This window comes from Podospora pseudopauciseta, chromosome 3, assembly GCF_035222475.1.
Source record: "Podospora pseudopauciseta strain CBS 411.78 chromosome 3, whole genome shotgun sequence".
NCBI lineage: Eukaryota > Fungi > Ascomycota > Sordariomycetes > Sordariales > Podosporaceae > Podospora > Podospora pseudopauciseta.
Genome location: NC_085893.1, coordinates 361,646 through 378,010, shown reverse-complemented (window position 1 = coordinate 378,010; position 16,365 = coordinate 361,646). Strand labels below are relative to the sequence as shown.

General features: G+C 53.3%; 6 protein-coding genes across 6 annotated transcripts; 1 reads left to right on the top strand and 5 right to left on the bottom strand.

The window, feature by feature from the left end:
* Positions 1-416: 416 nt before the first annotated feature.
* QC763_301070 (uncharacterized protein) lies at positions 417-1,345 on the bottom strand. Its single transcript, XM_062910568.1, has 2 exons — positions 838-1,345; positions 417-784 (listed from the first exon to the last, which is right to left on the bottom strand). The coding sequence occupies exons 1-2, from the start codon at positions 975-977 to the stop codon at positions 466-468; spliced, it is 459 nt and encodes a 152-aa protein (XP_062766497.1). The 5' UTR covers positions 978-1,345; the 3' UTR covers positions 417-465.
* Positions 1,346-1,789: 444 nt separating this feature from the next.
* QC763_301060 (uncharacterized protein) lies at positions 1,790-3,727 on the bottom strand (the record flags this gene model as incomplete). The annotated part of the gene is made up of 1 exon (XM_062910567.1): positions 1,790-3,727. One exon carries the CDS (start codon positions 3,725-3,727, stop codon positions 1,790-1,792), a length of 1,938 nt encoding a protein of 645 aa, XP_062766496.1.
* Positions 3,728-4,428: 701 nt separating this feature from the next.
* On the top strand, positions 4,429-6,085 carry QC763_301050 (uncharacterized protein; the record flags this gene model as incomplete). The annotated part of the gene is made up of 4 exons (XM_062910566.1): positions 4,429-5,336; positions 5,392-5,420; positions 5,447-5,670; positions 5,698-6,085. Exons 1-4 carry the CDS (start codon positions 5,129-5,131, stop codon positions 6,083-6,085), a joined length of 849 nt encoding a protein of 282 aa, XP_062766495.1. The 5' UTR covers positions 4,429-5,128.
* Positions 6,086-6,090: 5 nt separating this feature from the next.
* Positions 6,091-7,538, bottom strand: QC763_301045 (uncharacterized protein; the record flags this gene model as incomplete). Its single annotated transcript, XM_062910565.1, has 2 exons — positions 6,091-7,365; positions 7,496-7,538. 2 exons carry the CDS (start codon positions 7,536-7,538, stop codon positions 6,269-6,271), a joined length of 1,140 nt encoding a protein of 379 aa, XP_062766494.1. The 3' UTR covers positions 6,091-6,268.
* Positions 7,539-8,215: 677 nt separating this feature from the next.
* QC763_301040 (uncharacterized protein) lies at positions 8,216-10,733 on the bottom strand (the record flags this gene model as incomplete). Its single annotated transcript, XM_062910564.1, has 3 exons — positions 9,233-10,733; positions 8,784-9,175; positions 8,216-8,732 (listed from the first exon to the last, which is right to left on the bottom strand). The coding sequence occupies exons 1-3, from the start codon at positions 9,524-9,526 to the stop codon at positions 8,216-8,218; spliced, it is 1,203 nt and encodes a 400-aa protein (XP_062766493.1). The 5' UTR covers positions 9,527-10,733.
* Positions 10,734-12,650: 1,917 nt separating this feature from the next.
* On the bottom strand, positions 12,651-15,926 carry QC763_301030 (uncharacterized protein; the record flags this gene model as incomplete). Its single annotated transcript, XM_062910563.1, has 1 exon — positions 12,651-15,926. One exon carries the CDS (start codon positions 15,924-15,926, stop codon positions 12,651-12,653), a length of 3,276 nt encoding a protein of 1,091 aa, XP_062766492.1.
* Positions 15,927-16,365: the final 439 nt, after the last annotated feature.

Below are 16,365 nucleotides of genomic sequence, written 5' to 3'. Positions count from 1 at the left end.
GGCCCCTCCTACTATCTATCTGGTTTCCAACAAAAATTACATGCAATTAAGTGAACTATTAGTGTTCAAGAGATTGCAGATGCAATGATCGATGACTGAGAAATCTACCTACCTTGTCAATGAGGCTCACCAAAGAAAAAGTGAGGCGATGCAATGCATCCTTCACAGTGTGAATCAAGAAGTGGACTCTTAGGCTGCTGGGCAGAGGACCATGCATACATAAAGTCGGTAAGGTGCCCTTTCCCGTGTTCATGTTTTTCAGAATAGGACTTTCAATGGGCGGCATTTATGCGCTTAGGCTGGAACTATCACAGACAAACAAGATGAGATCCCGTCACTTTATTCGCCTCCATCCCCTGCCTTGCTTCCCCCACCTGTCTGTGCGGTAACGTGCTTCCATCATCTTCCTCCTAGCCACACGATCATCTATACCAGCGGGTTACCATGACCCCCAACAGCAATCCCTCATTGATGAATGACAAACCTCTGCTCGCCATTATACTGCTGATAAAACGATGCGCCCGACTGCAAGATGGGAAAAGCCGACGCAGGCCAGAACTTGGCCGCAGCAATGTTCTGACCCGCGTTGGACAGAGCAAGCTCGTAAAAGGGAGCAGGCCCGGTTGCATCAGCAGTCTGGACGCGACGGAACGACCAGATGATGCTCGGGTCGGTACATGTGGCGAAGCCGGTGTCGGGAAGAGAGCTGGAGCCGAGCGGCGTGCCAGAGAAGCCGCACTCGGTGGCGTAGGGCATCTGGTTGGTGGCTACCTTGAAGCGAATGCTGTGGAGAGAGGTTAGAAGAGATCGTGAAGGATGTGGGAGGGGAAAGCATACGTGCAGAGAGTTCCGTGGGGGATGCAGCCGGCGGTAAACTCGGAGACGTCAAACTCCTGAGCATCGACACGGGGCTCAAGGGGAGCAGCGGCGGCAGAGCCGAGCAGGGCGGTGAGAATGATGGCGGCGAAGGACTTCATCTTGGATGTTTTAATGTTCAGCTATGAAGCTTGGGGATATTGAATGTCAGTTGAGTAGGTATTGAATCCAATGTTGACTTGTTGCGTGCTGATAGAGAGAAGGGAACTCTTGACACAGCTGGAAGCATCCTTTTTATACCTGGCGATGCCTTCACGCTATGCCTTCAACTTCTTATAGCGGTCCGCCACCATCCTCATACGTTTCTCAACATTCCTGATATTTTCAATAGTCTCAGTATTACGATGATCGATTTCGGAAGTTCGTGAAGTAGTAACGTTGCTACGAGGCGGTGTTTCGCAGGACCGCTAAGGAACGGCCATCACGAGAGCACGCTAAGCATCAGTACGAGAATTCTGGAAGACACGAGGTTGCATAGTGGTGCTTACATGTAGGTTGAGTGGGCTGATGATATCTCGAACTCCGGCTCAGCGGCGAATCTTGAAGTGGTGGTGAGTAATCGCATCTGTCTACCTACGTCAGCACCAATATCACCGTCAGCCAATGATCTTTTTCCCCGGTCCCGAAAAGGAAGTCTTGCTGGATATGGAAGAGTGGATAAATATGCTTTCCCAAGAATTCGTGGGCACCCCTGCCATGCTCGAGCTCAAAAGTTCGTGTTGAAAGTTGTACTGACACAAGAGACTAGGTACACAACTTCTTTCACCAGAGCAATTCTCAACCAGAGCAGCTCTTCGGGAGCTTAGTAACTCCTCAACAATGTCCCTATTCAAGTTTATTTACGTCATGCTCTAAAATACATTATTACGATACATACATTAACATCGAACCGCCCAACTTCAAAACCACCTACTCAGTTGGCCTCGGCCAGAATGTCATCCGCAGCCTTTTCGGCCACCATCATGGTCGACACAGCAGTGAATGTGCCCGGAATCCTGGGATACACACTAGCATCGACCACCCTCAACCCCTTCACGCCTCTGACCCGGAACTTGCTGTCCAGCACGGCCATCGGGTCACCGTCAGGACCAATAGGGCAGGTCGAGCTGGCGTGATGACCCCAGCTAGTATCCTTGATGTAAGCTTCCAGCTCCTCTCTCGTATTCGTCCCTGCACCAGGGAGAATCTCGTTCGTCCGGACAGGCTGCTTGCGCAGCGCCTCCCGCGCGAGCTCAATACCCTCAACAATAGTCTGGATATCCGCCCTCCAGTCTCCACTGCCGGTGTCGAAGTAGTTGTAGTTGATCTCGGGCACGTCCAACGGGTCGGCGGACCGAAGGCGCACAAAACCGGCCGTGTTGCGGGGGTGAGCCTTGAGGACGGCCCAGGTCCAGAGGTCGGACTCGGCAACGGCGGCGTAGCTGTAGCCCGGATAGTACCCGTGGAAGTTGACTGGGCCGCCAAAGACAAACGTGTCGAAGGAGCCGTCCGGGGTGGTGGTGGACTTGGAGAGCATGGCGGCCGCGAAGCCGTTGGAGGCGTAGGTGCCGCGGTCACCGAGGATGGGACGCTGCCATTTGTCGAGGCAGGGGTCGTCGGTGGTGTTGAAGAGGAACGTGCAGTCCTTGAGGGCGTTATAGGAACGGGGAGCGCGGGCTGTCACCGCCGTCTCGTAGTGGTCCTGGAGGTTGGCGCCGACACCAGGAAGATCGACGAGGACGGGGATGTTGAAAGATTTGAGCTCGTCCTTGGGGCCAATGCCAGAGAGCTTGAGAAGCTGGGGCGAGTTGTAGGTGCCGCCAGCGAGAATGACCTCTCTCGAGGCGCGGGCGGACCCGGGGGTTCCCTTGGCTCCAGTGGACAGAGGGCTGGCGCGGTAGAGGTAGGCGCCGTCGAGGAACTCCACACCAATGGCCCTGGGAGGGGAAGACTTCTTGTCAAAGATGACCTTGGTGACATGGCAGTTGAGGCGAACATCGAGAGGGTACTTTTTGCTGCCGTCAGGGTTCTTGGCGTCCCGGACGGAGACCACAAACTCGCGGGTTCCGAGACGGGTTCCCTTGTCGGTGCTGATGGGAATCTGGTAGTAGGCAGGCTGTCTATCACGGAGACTGCTGTCCGCATTGAGGTCGCCTGCGAGAAGAGTGCCGACGTTCAAGATCTGGTTGCTGAGGCTTCCGAGGGCAGAAGCACCGCCGGTCAGGGTGGCCAGTAGTTGAGGATCTTTGAGGGGAATGGTCAGGGGGGCAACCTCAGTGGTGAACCAACCATCTCTTCCATGTCCCTTGTAAAGACCGTTGATATACTGCTTCCTCTCCATCCGGGCAAAGTACTTGCGCATGTTGTCGGGCCGCCATGAGCTATCCCCCGTAAGGGTGCTGATGTAGTTGAAATCAGACTCGTGAGGATACACGGCCACCATGGCATTGTGCGAAGTGCACCCGCCAAGTGATCCGGTCCTGGGGTAGAGAACACCCTTCATCTTGGATCCTTTAGGAGGGTTGAGGCCAGAGTAGATGGTGCCCTCTGGTGTGTCGTAGCTGGTCTTCCAGTCTCTTGCCTGGCGTTCGTCGTCGGCATAGTGACGGACGAAGAAGTTCCAAGCAAGCTTGGGATCTTCGGATACTCGGGCATGGTATGCTGGTACGGTGTAGTTGATGCTCTGTCCCTGATCGTCGCCGGCCTCGATCAAGAGTGTTTTGTGACCGGCAAGGGCAAGACGCGCAGCCAGAGGGCCACCTCCTGCGCCGGAACCAACTACTACGTACTCGTAGCCCGTGAGGTCAACGGCGTGAACGAGGCTGAGACTTGCACATGCAGCCCCGAGGGCCAGGACACGTTGGAGAAACATGTCAGAGCGGGGAGGGTGGTGAGAGGGGGCAGCCGAGGAGAGGATGCTGCTGTCTGCAGTCTCCCGTCTGGGGGGTTGCCGAGGATTTTGTGTCCGCAAGAAAGCACATGCAACATCGTGACATGTGCGCTTCCCAGGGGCTTGGTACTGCCCTGGTCGGTGATGCTCTCCTCATTGAGATGCTGCGAAGTTATGCCTGAACAGGGGGGTGATCAGCGGCGTTTTGCCAATCTCGTAGCATTAATCCAAGCTTTCTGGGGTAAATGGGATCCGTTTTCTCGCCTTGTCCAATGGCTTCCCTCACCCAAAGTTTTAGCAAGTTGCATTGTCCCTGATGAACTCGCATGTCGTGTTCGGTTTGGCTGGATGATGACGCTCATAACAAGACGAGGTTTGTTGGGCCATCTTCAACTGGAAAAGGTTTCTTGGCGACACTTGGCGCGTCTTCCTGCTCTGAGACAAGATCTGCGGGGTTGTGAGATTGCAACGGTTTAGTGGCTTGATCAGCGATCCAATGCTGCCTCGGTCGGTGATGGTGCTAGAAACAGCCAAAGGCCAAAGGTGTGTGTGACCTGGGGATGCCAGGATCACGCCTGAATGTCACGCTGCAGTCTTTTTCTCCTCTCTGTCTGCAGCCATTGTCAACTCCGCCCAGCTCCACCAACCTTTAGATGATTGAATGATCACGACTCCATCTTGTTATACTGATCATCCTGCTGGAATACTCGTGCTATTGTAGCACCCGATGAATCACCGCATCATGGTGTCGACACGAGTCATGAGTATGGCAAGTAGCAGCCTCATAATCATAGGCAGGTGACTCAAGATTGTGCTTCCAATATATGAATGGGTAAGGTATGTGTGGCTGACAAAGCTCTGTCTCGCTTTCCCAAGGCTTGTGTGACTGATTGTATTCGACCGCTGCTCTATGAGTGAATTTCCCCCAAGACCAATTTGTCCGACAAAGACAATATAGGGTCAGCATGCCAGCACAACTTCGTCATGAAAGACCCCAACTTTAAGAATTCGGGGATTTCACCGCCATGTAGGACTAGTCCACGTTCCTCAAAGACTCACTTCAGCTTGCACCTTGCTGCAGGGTCTTGAACATTGCGTCCGCATTGAGACGACAACATTCACCAAAACCACCGTCATAGCGAGTCTCGCGATGTTTTGCCTTTTATAAAATCCCCTCCGACAGCTCATCCAAGGGGCTCTCCTTCCATCCACACCGGCTCGAGTAAGCCATAGTTCCAGCCTCAAGCTTCCCGAAGATGGTCTCCGCCACCGCTCTCCTCCTGGGCGCAAGCCTCTTCTTCGTTTCTGCCCACCCCGGCAATCTCTCTCCCCGTCTCACGGTCCCTGGCCGTTGCCAGTCCCTTGGTGGAACTTTTACCCCCTATGCTCACTCTGTCGTCGCCTGGGGACCCAACCGTCTCGACCTCTTTGGCGTCGGGCTCGACAGCGCCATGTGGCACCGTTGGTGGGACGGCCGCTCGTGGAATAACTGGGAGTCCCTTGGTGGACAGCTCACCTCTTCCCCTATCCCCGCTGCGTGGGGTCCCAACAGGCTCGATCTCTTCTCTGTTGGGGGCAACAGTTCACTCATGTGAGGGCTTTTTACTTTTCCCCCTTTTGAACACATGCTTACGCTGTGATAAAAGCCACAAGTGGTGGGATGGCCGCAGCTGGGGTGGCTTCGAGGATCTCGGAGGCTAGATCGAGGGTGACCCAGCCGTCGTGGCCTGGGGTCCCAACCGTCTGGATGTGTTTGCCAAAGGCAAGGATTCGGCCATCTGGCATAGATGGTGGAACGGGCGCGCATGGGGAGGCTGGGAGTCGATGGACGGTCGCATGAAGGGTTCCACCTCGACGACTGCTTGGTCTGCTAACCGTCTTGACCTGTTTGCCGTCTCGGCTCAGGACTCTTCTCTCCAGCATAAGTGGTGGGATGGGAGCAGATGAGACAGCGGATGGGAGAATCTCGGCGGGACTCTGCATTCCGACCCTGTGGCGGTGTCTTGGGGGCCGAACAGGATCGATGTCTTTGCTGTTGGTGCGAAGAGGGACTTGATTCACAAGTGGTGGGATGGGCGGAGATGGGCAGGCTGGGAGAGCTTGGGTGGTGTGTTGGAGTCTACGCCTGTTGTGGTTTCGGACCAGGCCAACAGGCTGGATGTCTATGTCAATGGGACTGACAGCGCATTGTGGCATAGATACTGGGACGGCACCGCTTGGAGACCGTGGAGAAGCCTTGGTGGGACTCTAGTCAGCAAGCCGGCTGTTGCTTCCTGGGGGCCTGATCGCGTTGATGCGTTTGCTTTCGGCACTGATTATGCTATTTGGCACAACTGGTGAGTGCGGGCTGGTGAAAGGGATGGACGTATGGCTGGAATCTAGCCCACCATCCACACATTTGTCGACTGCGTCTACTAGCCATTCGAAAAACCTTCAAATATAGTTATCATCCAATATCATTCATCCCATCCATGTCCCCACCTCTCTGGACTTGTATGCTATTTTCCCCCAGTATCTGAACGGTTAGCCCACCAATAGATGGCCAATCGAGGGTTCTCCAACCCATGCGGAGTGATAACGACCCAGGCCTGGAACGAGTGCGTTCACCGTCCGGAAGCCATCACGTCCATCAGCGCTCATAAACTTTCGGATATCCACCCGACTGTCTCTGCTTTCCACTGCGTCTGGTCGTGGCATGTAAAGCATCCGGAATCGCCATTCCAGCCCAACATAACAGTCCATCATCGTAGTTAAACCTTGGCGCTCTTGATGTAGATGCTCCGCATCACGTCTCTCCCTCTCTGCTCGGTTTGCGGCATCATCTTTTGTCATGTTATCCTGCCCATCCTCCAAGATCTTGTCACCATTTCTCAAGATAACCCTTCGGCAGTGAGAAAACGCCTCCACACCCTTCTCGTAACTTCCACCGCCCAGCTTCTGCCCCCAGATCATAACCCACACCATCATGTTGAGATCCTCATTATGCCCACTCGTCTTCAACGTTTTTGAAACGGTGCCCAACGCCTCGATAATCCAGTCGTAAAAGTCCCCCATCGTCAAGACATGCCCATACCCGCCCCCCTCGTCCCTTTTCACAAAGCAATAAGCCTGTTCCCGCACAGTGACCACCCCCCCGGACGGTTCCCTCTCCATAAACCCCATCCTGGTGTGTACCCCCCTCCAGCAGCCCATCCTCCTCCAGCTCGCACCCTTTCTCAGCATCCTCTCTCTCTTTTCGTCACTCCAATGCGCCAGCCTTCCCTCTTGTGGGTTGCCATTCGAATGAGGCTGTGAAGCCCGAGCGGCGTAAAAGACACCCATCTCACCCAGAAAGGCGGGGTGAAAGAACAGGGAAAAGACAGTCTTGAAGAAGGGGTTGATTTTTCGTGGAGAGGGGATGAAGGACGGGTAGGTGGTCCAGGCGGGGTCGGGGAGGAAGAAGAGGTGGCGCTGGAGGAGGGGGTCAGTTTCGAGGAGGGAGTGCCAGAGGCGGGAGACGCGGGTGGTGCTTGTGATGAGGTCGAGAGGGGGGAGGTGGAGGAATATTTGGGAGAGGATTTCGGGGATTTGGAGGGCGGTAGGGGTGGTGGTGGATTGTGTTGTCATGGTGGTGTTTGGAACTGAGAAGGATTGCAGGGTAAGATGAGTGACGCTGCTTTCCTGGGAAGAAAAAGTCGCGAATTTGCGACGTGTTTTACTGCCGGGTACGTTGGTGTTGATTGGGCGAGGTGAAGTGAGGAAGCCACTTACTTGTCGGCTGGGCTGTTGGCTTGGTGCCTGGATGTGGGGACATGGTCACAATCTTGGACTTGAATCTCGCCCAGTGCAGGGTGAAAACCTGCCTGCTATCAAGCTTGGTCTATAGACAAAAGCTGGTAAAAGTTTCTCTGATCACTTTTAAAGTGTGGGAATAGAAACGATAAGGAATTGCACAATCGTAGCCCGTGATCATCTATACCCCCGATAATGCAGGTTGGTCGCTCGTGCAACTGTGATGATTCATTCTGGCTCACCCCCTTTTCCAACGCAAGGGGTGAATGATGTTCATTCAAACCATTATGAATCATTGTGAGCTTCATAGTAAGCAGTAACAAATGAAAACATGAAGACCTAACATGTAGAAATGTTTTGAATACAAAATGCTGCAGTTTTGTCGAATTGTAGATGCCATCGTACTCAGCCTTCATGTGCAACCAAACCACCAGACAGCAGACTCAGGTCCAGCCTAGTACGGTAAGAAATATTTCTTCTCTTCAAACACCACACCGCCTGCAACCTGATGACAAAGAAACTCGTTCCCTATTCCGAAAGTGAACAATTATTCCATGTGGAAGCGAACCAAGTCATGAGCCGACATCGTCTGACTGCAGTGGCTGCAAGAATCCAGTGTGCAATATCTTTTTTCAATTGTTGTACAGTCATTTGCTGACGTTGAAATTCTATCCAGAGCCCCTAGTAAACACCGCAAGACTATGGGCTCCCTTCCTTTGCCCTGACCGTTACAGTGACAGCAGTTACCTCCTCTTCCTTGAGGTTCGGGTCCGAACCCCCTATTTCCGGCCTGTCGACTTGACTTGGTCTCAGTTCCTCTTGGCTGCCCGCACCGCTCGTGTTATAACACATGGCGGTATACCCCGAGATTCCCGGCTGCAACTTCAGACCACCCTCCTCGAGTGGGATGCCTCGCAGGTTGACGGCGCACGACGAGAAGGTCTCTGTTCTTCTGGTAAATGACCTCCTCACTGAGATCTCGCCCCCCGTCATTTTGTAGGCGCTGTTGCTGAGGGGAAGACTCGGACGCGTAGTGAGTCCCAGCCTGTAGCCAATAGACTTGGCCAGGGGTTGCAGTGTGGCGAGGCAACCAGCCGTGATGGCCAGGCATTGCTCGACGGTGGACCAAATGGCAATATCGGTGGTGTCGTAGAGAAAGTCCTCGCTGGCAATGTGGTGCATATAGGGGAGGCGAACAACAACGGCGGCGCTGGCTCTGTCGAACAGTTAGCAGACGAGAAGAAAGGTCGGAATGCAGCAAACATACAAACAACCCAATCCCATGAGGGTGATCAAGGCAGCCTTTGTCCGTGTCCGCATGTTCAAATGTGACACAATCCATGCTGGTAAAAGAGCGAATGTAAAGTCCGACATGATGCTCATGGCGCTGAAGAGGTAGGCCAGGCCAATCACAACCTGCATGTCGATGCAAGTCCCACCGTCGGGGTCCATGTGCTTTGTCCAGAAATGATACACTGGATAGCACTGAAAGAGTGACACGAAAAAGAAGGTGGCGCAACTGGCAACGGTAATGATGGCGGAAAAGTAAATGATCCAGCGGTGGACTCGGCTGATGGTGACGCGCAAGAGGAAGTAGGCGATGGAGAGCTTGGAGAGGATCATGGTGGCCGAGTAGGCTAGATAGCAACACCACCACCACTGTGTTTTGTCAGTTTTTGGACGCCTTGACGAGAGTTAAAGATGGGACGAACTGACCTTCTTGGCGGTCGCATTGTTTTCTGGAGGGAGATCCTCGATATGCTGCCCGGTGCCGTAGGTGACGCCGGCGATGGAAAAAGAACAGTAGGCCGAAAAGGTGACCATGGCCGCAGCCATGAGCCAGTCGTCAACGCCAAAGGCGCGGACGAGTCGTATGCGGACATAACATCGTAAAAGCGTGGCAATCAGGGCGAGTCCCAGAGCAGCTGCATCAATGGCAAGCAGCGGAGGCCCGCGATCTGTGATCGAGAACGGCCTGACCGTGTGTTCCATGCTTCCTCTCGATTCCATTCATATACCCGTGTCTGGTGTGGTCGTCCCGGTTTGGTTGGTGTGGAATGCCAAACGTCTTGACATTTGGCCGAATCGATGTGGTTGTGAGGCGGCCACTACCGATATGCCGCCATCAGGTTCCACGAGGTTGACAAAAACAAGAGTTAGTCCCCTAGAAAAAAAAAAAAAAAAAGGGGGGGGGTAGGGGGGGGGGGAAGAAGCTATCAACAAAAAGAAGAAGAAATGGGGAAGGTAAAAGCGAGGGGGGGCGATTCACCGTCTCATCTTTCCAGTCAGTCGCCCGTTCCAGGGGAGTCTTTTGAGATGAACCATGGGTCGCATAAATAGAGATTTCGTCCGATCTGCATCCAAGCGTGCATGGATACAGAGGGCGAAAGTGTTGTGGCATTCAATGCGGGCTTGATATTAACCGGCTGGGATTGCAGGCGAACCAGAGCCCAGCAGATCGCATGTCAAGGTCGCATTTCCCTCCAGAGGTGAAAACGAAACAAACCGGACGCATTCGGTACCATGTGCTGCGGGGAATAGCGTCAGGTACAGGCATGGGGTTCAACGGTGCATCGCTTGTGATCCTTGGCAACGGTAGCATGGTCGGTAGGGCTGCCGCCCGCAGCGGGGGTCTATCCGGATTCCGTCGTCGGTGCATGTTCATGGGGTATTATTGGGCCGAGTTGAGGTTATTGATGCGATAGGTCTTGGGAGAGGTTCATTATTTTCCGCTATCAGTTGACAATTGAGAAGAAATGAGGCCAAAGTGGGAGCAAGAACCAACTGCAGGCAGCAGAGGCGCAATGCAGTCAGGGTCGCAATCACAACTTCCAAGGCCGAGCAGAGGGAAACCTTCCAGAATGGGGCCGGCCGGGATGTCCGGACTCAAGCGGGGCTTGGCGTCCGGAGACTGGGTTTGAATCTGGAGCCCACTGCGGCATGGAGGGGTTTTGACAAGTTGGACGGAGGTGATCGGCAGGAACCGTGGACACGAATTGTCGTGATGTTTCAAGCAGCCACTGCCCCACTCGACAGCTCCAGGAATGCCTGCCTGCTTTGTCACTGCTGACCCGAGCCACCTCAGGGACAGGTCTCCAGCTGACAACAACCGACTGCACTGCTCCTCCCTCACTACCATCCCTCCAAGCCTCGCGTATCGTCCCGCCACCGACTCGGTTGCCTGCTCCTGCCTCGAGTGCAACTGCCTTCCCTCAACTCCTGTCAGGCATCAGCCGATTGCTGTCAAGTTCAATTGCTGTCACGCACTTTCCCCTCTTCCACTCGGCAACTTTGCTGTCACTGGTAACAGGCACTGCCGGCAACAGGCACGGGCTGCCCAGAAGGTGCCATCTGCTGCTGTTAGTCGAGCCTATTTTTTGTGTGCAAAAACTGCCCTCTCGACTGCCCCTCTTAACAAAAGGCAATCATGTCACTCGAACCACTCTCATGCCACCCCGTGATATCTGACAGACATGCATTCATCGAAAACCCGTCACAACATAATTGTGGCCCAGCAAATCAACAGTCATCATTTCCTGTTCTTGTCATTCTTGGTGCACCAAACAATCCCTTCAATACCATTTCCATCAATCACCAGATCATCGCCAATTTCACCAGCCACAGAAGAAACAAACAAAACGGACCGAGTGCCCCGAAAGCTACACATCGAACGACCGAAGCATGGTCGTGAGTCTTGGTGTCGATTTCTGACATGACACGGTGTTTCTCGGTGTGTCTCTCGGTTTCAGCGGCCTTCTCCTTGGTTTTGACTTCGGCGAGCTTCATTTCGCGTGCCATCTGGCGCCCTCGGAACTGGCGGTCCCAGTGCGGCTTGCTCTCTTTCTCATGATCGCGTTGCTTTTGGCGATCGAGCAGGACAGCGGTCGGCATATATTACGCAATCTGGGGTAGATGGGTTGGGGCTGGCATTGTGATGAGCTAGATCCCAGTCAGCAAAAAACATGCTGGCAAGACGGCAACAGTAAACATAGGAGGGGGCGTTCTTTCAGTATCACGAGGATCCTTTACGCGTTCGTCGGACCGGAGTCCCAAGCGCCTGTGCCCATTAAGCAATGAACTAAACAATCTCACATCAACCGCCTTTTCGAGCAGATGACGGAAGGCAGGCAGGGGCAGCGCGAAGACCTATCGGCCAGAGAGAAAACCTTTGCAACCACCGGCGCTGTCTCGAATCACCAAGAATGTTTGCCTGTGTTTCTGCCCTCTCCATAGGAGGGGCGTTTTATCCCACAACCCCTGAGCCTGCCCACAGGACAAGCTGAGAGGCTACGATATGCTTGGGGAGGACAGTGAGCCGGAGCTCACCTACTCACCCGCATAAAGAGCGTTGGGAAGAGCAAAGACGCTTGCCTTGGTATACACAACTGTGGTGATCGCGCAGGAGAACGGCATGCCATCGCCATGGATCTCGGCCATCGTAGAGTAGATCATAGGCAGCAAACAAGCTTGCTGATGCTCGTGGGGGATGAAACAGAAGTCTTGAAAGGGAGTCAAGGAGGAAAAGTCGCTTGAAAAGAGCGAATTTTGGTGAGTGCGGTGGGGGGGAGAAGCAAAAGCTCCGGAAGAGAGGAAGAGAGAGAGCAAGGACTGAATTAAATACTTGTGGGCAGATCAGATGGAGGGGGTCTGTGGGTCAGAGCTTGATCAAATCACCAGCTACCTGCGAACAAATCAGCTCAAGATCAAATCAAGCTGGTCAAGATCAAATCAGGCGGGTCGAGATCAAATCAAGCAGGTCGAGATCAAATCAAGCAGGTCGAGATCACATCAAGCGTCTTGAAATCGAACCAAGCAGCTTGAAAATCGACCTGTTCGAAATCAAATCAAGCAGCGCAAAAATCGACCTGCTCGAAGTCAAATCAACCTGATCGAAATCAGATTAACCTGTTTAAGAATTAACCCACTCTTTCCGCACCATCTTTTCTCTTTGCTTTGTATATGACAACTTCAGTAAACAGCAACAAAATTCCTTGAATCAGAGGTGTGAATTCCTTAGTGTTTCCAGCCGTGGCCCTGTGCAGGGAACCCTTTCTAAACCACCCTACATCATCATCACAGCTCATCGTCCTCTTGTGTTTCTCGCGGCTTCTTTGATGGCCTCTGAACTTCCGATTCATCTTCTCCGAGTACTTGGCTCGGTCTCCCCATCGGCTTGACCGGGGATCCAATCCGGGTCGCTTTCCATCCTCGGCCTTTTTCTTTTTTTCTTGTTCTGGCCATCTACGTCTGCGTCTCGACCAGGGGCTGTTGAGCTTGTCCAGGGTATCGCTGCTGATGACGTTGTCGGTACAGGATCTGTTGACGTTGTTGAAGTTGGCTGTGGTGGCACATCAGTTGCAGTCAAAGTTGAGGGTGGCAGCCTACGAAGAGCGTCCAGGATGGTGTCTTGTGGGATGAGCTGTATAACGGGTCGCTTGTAATGTTCTCCCGACTGGCTTTGGCCAGTTGAGCCAGTTGGTCGCCACGTCGGGTCCCTTATGAGGTCATCGTGTTCTGACTCCGACTCGGACTCATCACCATCGGTGTCCTCGCTTGAAATAACAATGACCTCGGACTGTTGGGTGATGTTGGTGGGCTTCTGCCGCTCATCAGGCTTCGGACCTTCACTAATTGTTTCTGTTTCGACAAGTTTTGCTGTTTCGCCAGTCATCTCCTTATCGCCAGTGTGTTCTGTCTTGCAAGCGTCTTCTGTCACATCACGGTCTTCTGTCTCGCCGCTATCTGATTCGTTTGGCTCTTCGTGCTCGGTTCCTGGACCTGTTCTTTCTACTTCTTCAGGACTCTTCCGTTGCAGCACGAACAGGCCAGAACCTTCATTAGCATTTCCAACTATCCAAGCCCTTTCCAAAACTACCTTCTTCCCATCTTCCACCATCGTCAGCGCTCCAAACGGAACACACGAGATTGCCCTCTTCCCCGTGGACTTCTCCAGGTCTATAACACGAACCCAGTGCTGGAAGGGAAGAGCATGGGTCAAGTCGTCAAATCCCCGCTCCATCCATTTGTTTTCAGCCGTCTGGTCCCCATGGGCCCCCGGTACCTCAACCCTCATCTGCTTCCCAGGCCCCTCCCGGAACATCATCTTCAACAGCGCAGCATCATGGCACAACTTCCAAATCCGCCTCCGAACAAGGTGTTCGTTTCGAGCAAACTCGAACTGAATCACCGGACTCAGCGTCCGAAAGATCTTATCCCCAAGCGGGGCGATGGCTCGACTCAACCTCTGAAAAGGGGTCGCTATTTCCTCCTGTGACCCCCTCTCTGAACTCTCTAGCTCAGCAGTCATAGGCTTCACACCAAAACTCTCCACACCCGGTCGGAGTATCTGGCGCCACAGCCACATGAAAATCAACTGGCATATCTGATTGGCTCTCTGATCGCGGTTCAGCCTTTCCCAAAGCTCAGGTGGACAAAACGGCTTCTCCCTGTTCTTCTTTTGGACGTCTGTCTCGAACAACATGGGGCTGTCGAGCTGGAAGGCGGCGCTGTAGCTGAACTGCCTGGTTTGAAGCCTCAGAGAGCGGAAGAGGGCGTGGATTTGCTCTTGACCCCTGACGATGACCCTTTCGGTGGTAGGAGGCGGTGTCTTTGGATCTTCAGTGTTGGTTGCTGCGTTTACTACTGCGTGGGTAGGTGCGTCGGCGCCGGTGGACACGGTCTGCGTGGTGGTTGCTGTTGCTGTGGGAGGTGCGCCAGTACCAGTGGCAGCAAGGGCATTTCTGATGATAGCAAGAGCCCGGGTTCTGTTTGGATCTTGGGCAGCGGCGATGGTTCCGGCGGAGGCTGTGTCATTAGGAGCGGTTCCAGTGACAGGTACCTGGATAGCAGTGGTGGAGAGGGCCTGTGCAAGGATGGCGAGTGCTTGTGTAATGTCTGGATCTTGGGCTGCAGTTCCTTGGGGAGGCGTATTGGTGCTAGTGGCGGTGCTCCCGGCAGCAGTCTCTACATGCACACTTGTCGGGGCAGTATGTGAAGCTTGGACCTGACCCGTTGAGGCAATGTTTGCATCCTGAGCTTGAGCTGTGGTGGCAGCTATGCCGAGAAACTGCCGCATCTTTTCCTCCACCATTTTACCAATTGCAGCACTTCCTCCTGGTTGACCAGTCAAAGGTTGTGTGCCAGGAGCACCTGTGTTGGCTTGACTGGCTGTCTGAAGCGGAGACGCAGCCGTGGTCATGCTGGTGTCGGCCGAGTTGTTGGGTAGTATGCTGCTGATTTCATTGGGACTCTTTTCTCTACTTAGTGCTTTTACTCGGTCAAGTAGGTAGTCAATTACTCGTTGTTGTCGCTTTGCTTGTTGTTCACACTTAGCCTTCTGTAGTTCTAGGTGTTTGTTCCTCCACGTCATCGACTGCGCCAATGGTGGTAGGATTTGGTCTGTTTGGCTTGTTACTGTTGGTGTTGTTGGCCCCAATGCCTGACCAGGCGGTTTAGGAGCCTGAGGTTCCTCGGTAGATCCCTCACTCTCGGATTCCTGGCCTCGTTGATGTCCACCCTGAGTTGCCAATCTGTGGTACTTTGTGAATTTGTCATTCAAATTCTGATAGGCATCCTTGATGAGTACAAGCTCATTTCTTATAGCTCGAAGCACCAGTTGCAACGGCAGCTCCACATTAGGCGATTCAACAAGTGTTGTACTCGACTCATATTGCTCAGGGTTCGATGGGTCTGGGTCTGTTTGATCCAAGGGGGTCCTAGGTTCGTGATGTTGCCTCCCTGGTACCGGTGTCGTTCTCATTCCAGGTGATGTTGATGACGTTGTCCCTGAGACCACTGTGTTTCCAGTCCCAGGTGCCTGTACCCTGCGCGCCGTGTTTAACCAGTTGTTGAGGACTCTTGATGATGTTGGCCTCCCGTCTTTTCCAACTTCTTTCTCTTCATGCAGCCTGGTGATCACCTCATTGAATCTATCTCTCGTTATTTGAACGTCGCTTTCCAAATCCCTTGCCCAACCTGGCACAAAGGACGTGTCGTAATGGCTTAAATATCTTGAGTTCTTCGTCTGGGTCACATTTGCATCCCCCTTTCTAGATTTTGATAGTACATCCATAAAAGAGTTGGTAGATCTCCCCCAGGTGCGGAAACTTGAGCTGATCCCTGCCTTGGGCGGCTTCAGGATCCGGAGCTGGTGACTAACGGAATAGGGTGCCACGGGGGCAGGATGAGGAAGCCATCGCCATCGCGTCCATCCCCAGTCGGCTTTGACTAGCTGGTCGGGGGTTATACCCCATCTATTCGCCGCCCCAAGGCCATGCCGAGCGAGCCGTCGATTCCCATGAATATCGGGGGTGTCAGTCTCCTTACGGAGTGGACGGTGAACAGGAGCCAGCTTTTCCATCGCCGGAACAGTCACCTCCTCCCTGCGGCTTCTTGGCAAAGTGATCGGCATCGTAAAGACAGTGTGCAATGGCTAGCTGAAGATTTTTCAATCAAAAGTTTCAAGAAGCACGCTGTACCTGCTGAAGTTGATTAGGAATCTGTGGGTATTGACTACCTATGATGCAGACAAAGAAACCGGCAGCCCAAGGCACCCGGACTTGGACCTGGCATCGCCGCTGGGCTCGATCGACGACAAAGAACACTTGTCGCATATTTCCCGTGTTGGTACCAAAGGCTTTGCATGAATCCTATTACAAGGTATCTAAACAATAGCATTGAAGAGGCCCTACATGATCAGCCACTCACGGTCCTGGGATCAGGTTTTATGGTATAAGGATTTGTTTGGCATGTGCTGTGCCTCTTTCCTTTCATTTTACATGCACCACTCACTGCGAGTTACTGTCTGCTTCATGTTATTGACAGCACTCTGAAGAAGAATGCTTCACAAT

Bases quoted from the DNA above. Each gene is read 5' to 3' on its own strand.
- QC763_301070 (XM_062910568.1), bottom strand. From the start codon at position 977: ATGAAGTCCTTCGCCGCCATCATTCTCACCGCCCTGCTCGGCTCTGCC. The intron at 785-837 runs GTATGCTTTCCC...CTCTCTCCACAG, and splicing joins CCCCACGGAACTCTCTGCAC to CATTCGCTTCAAGGTAGCCA.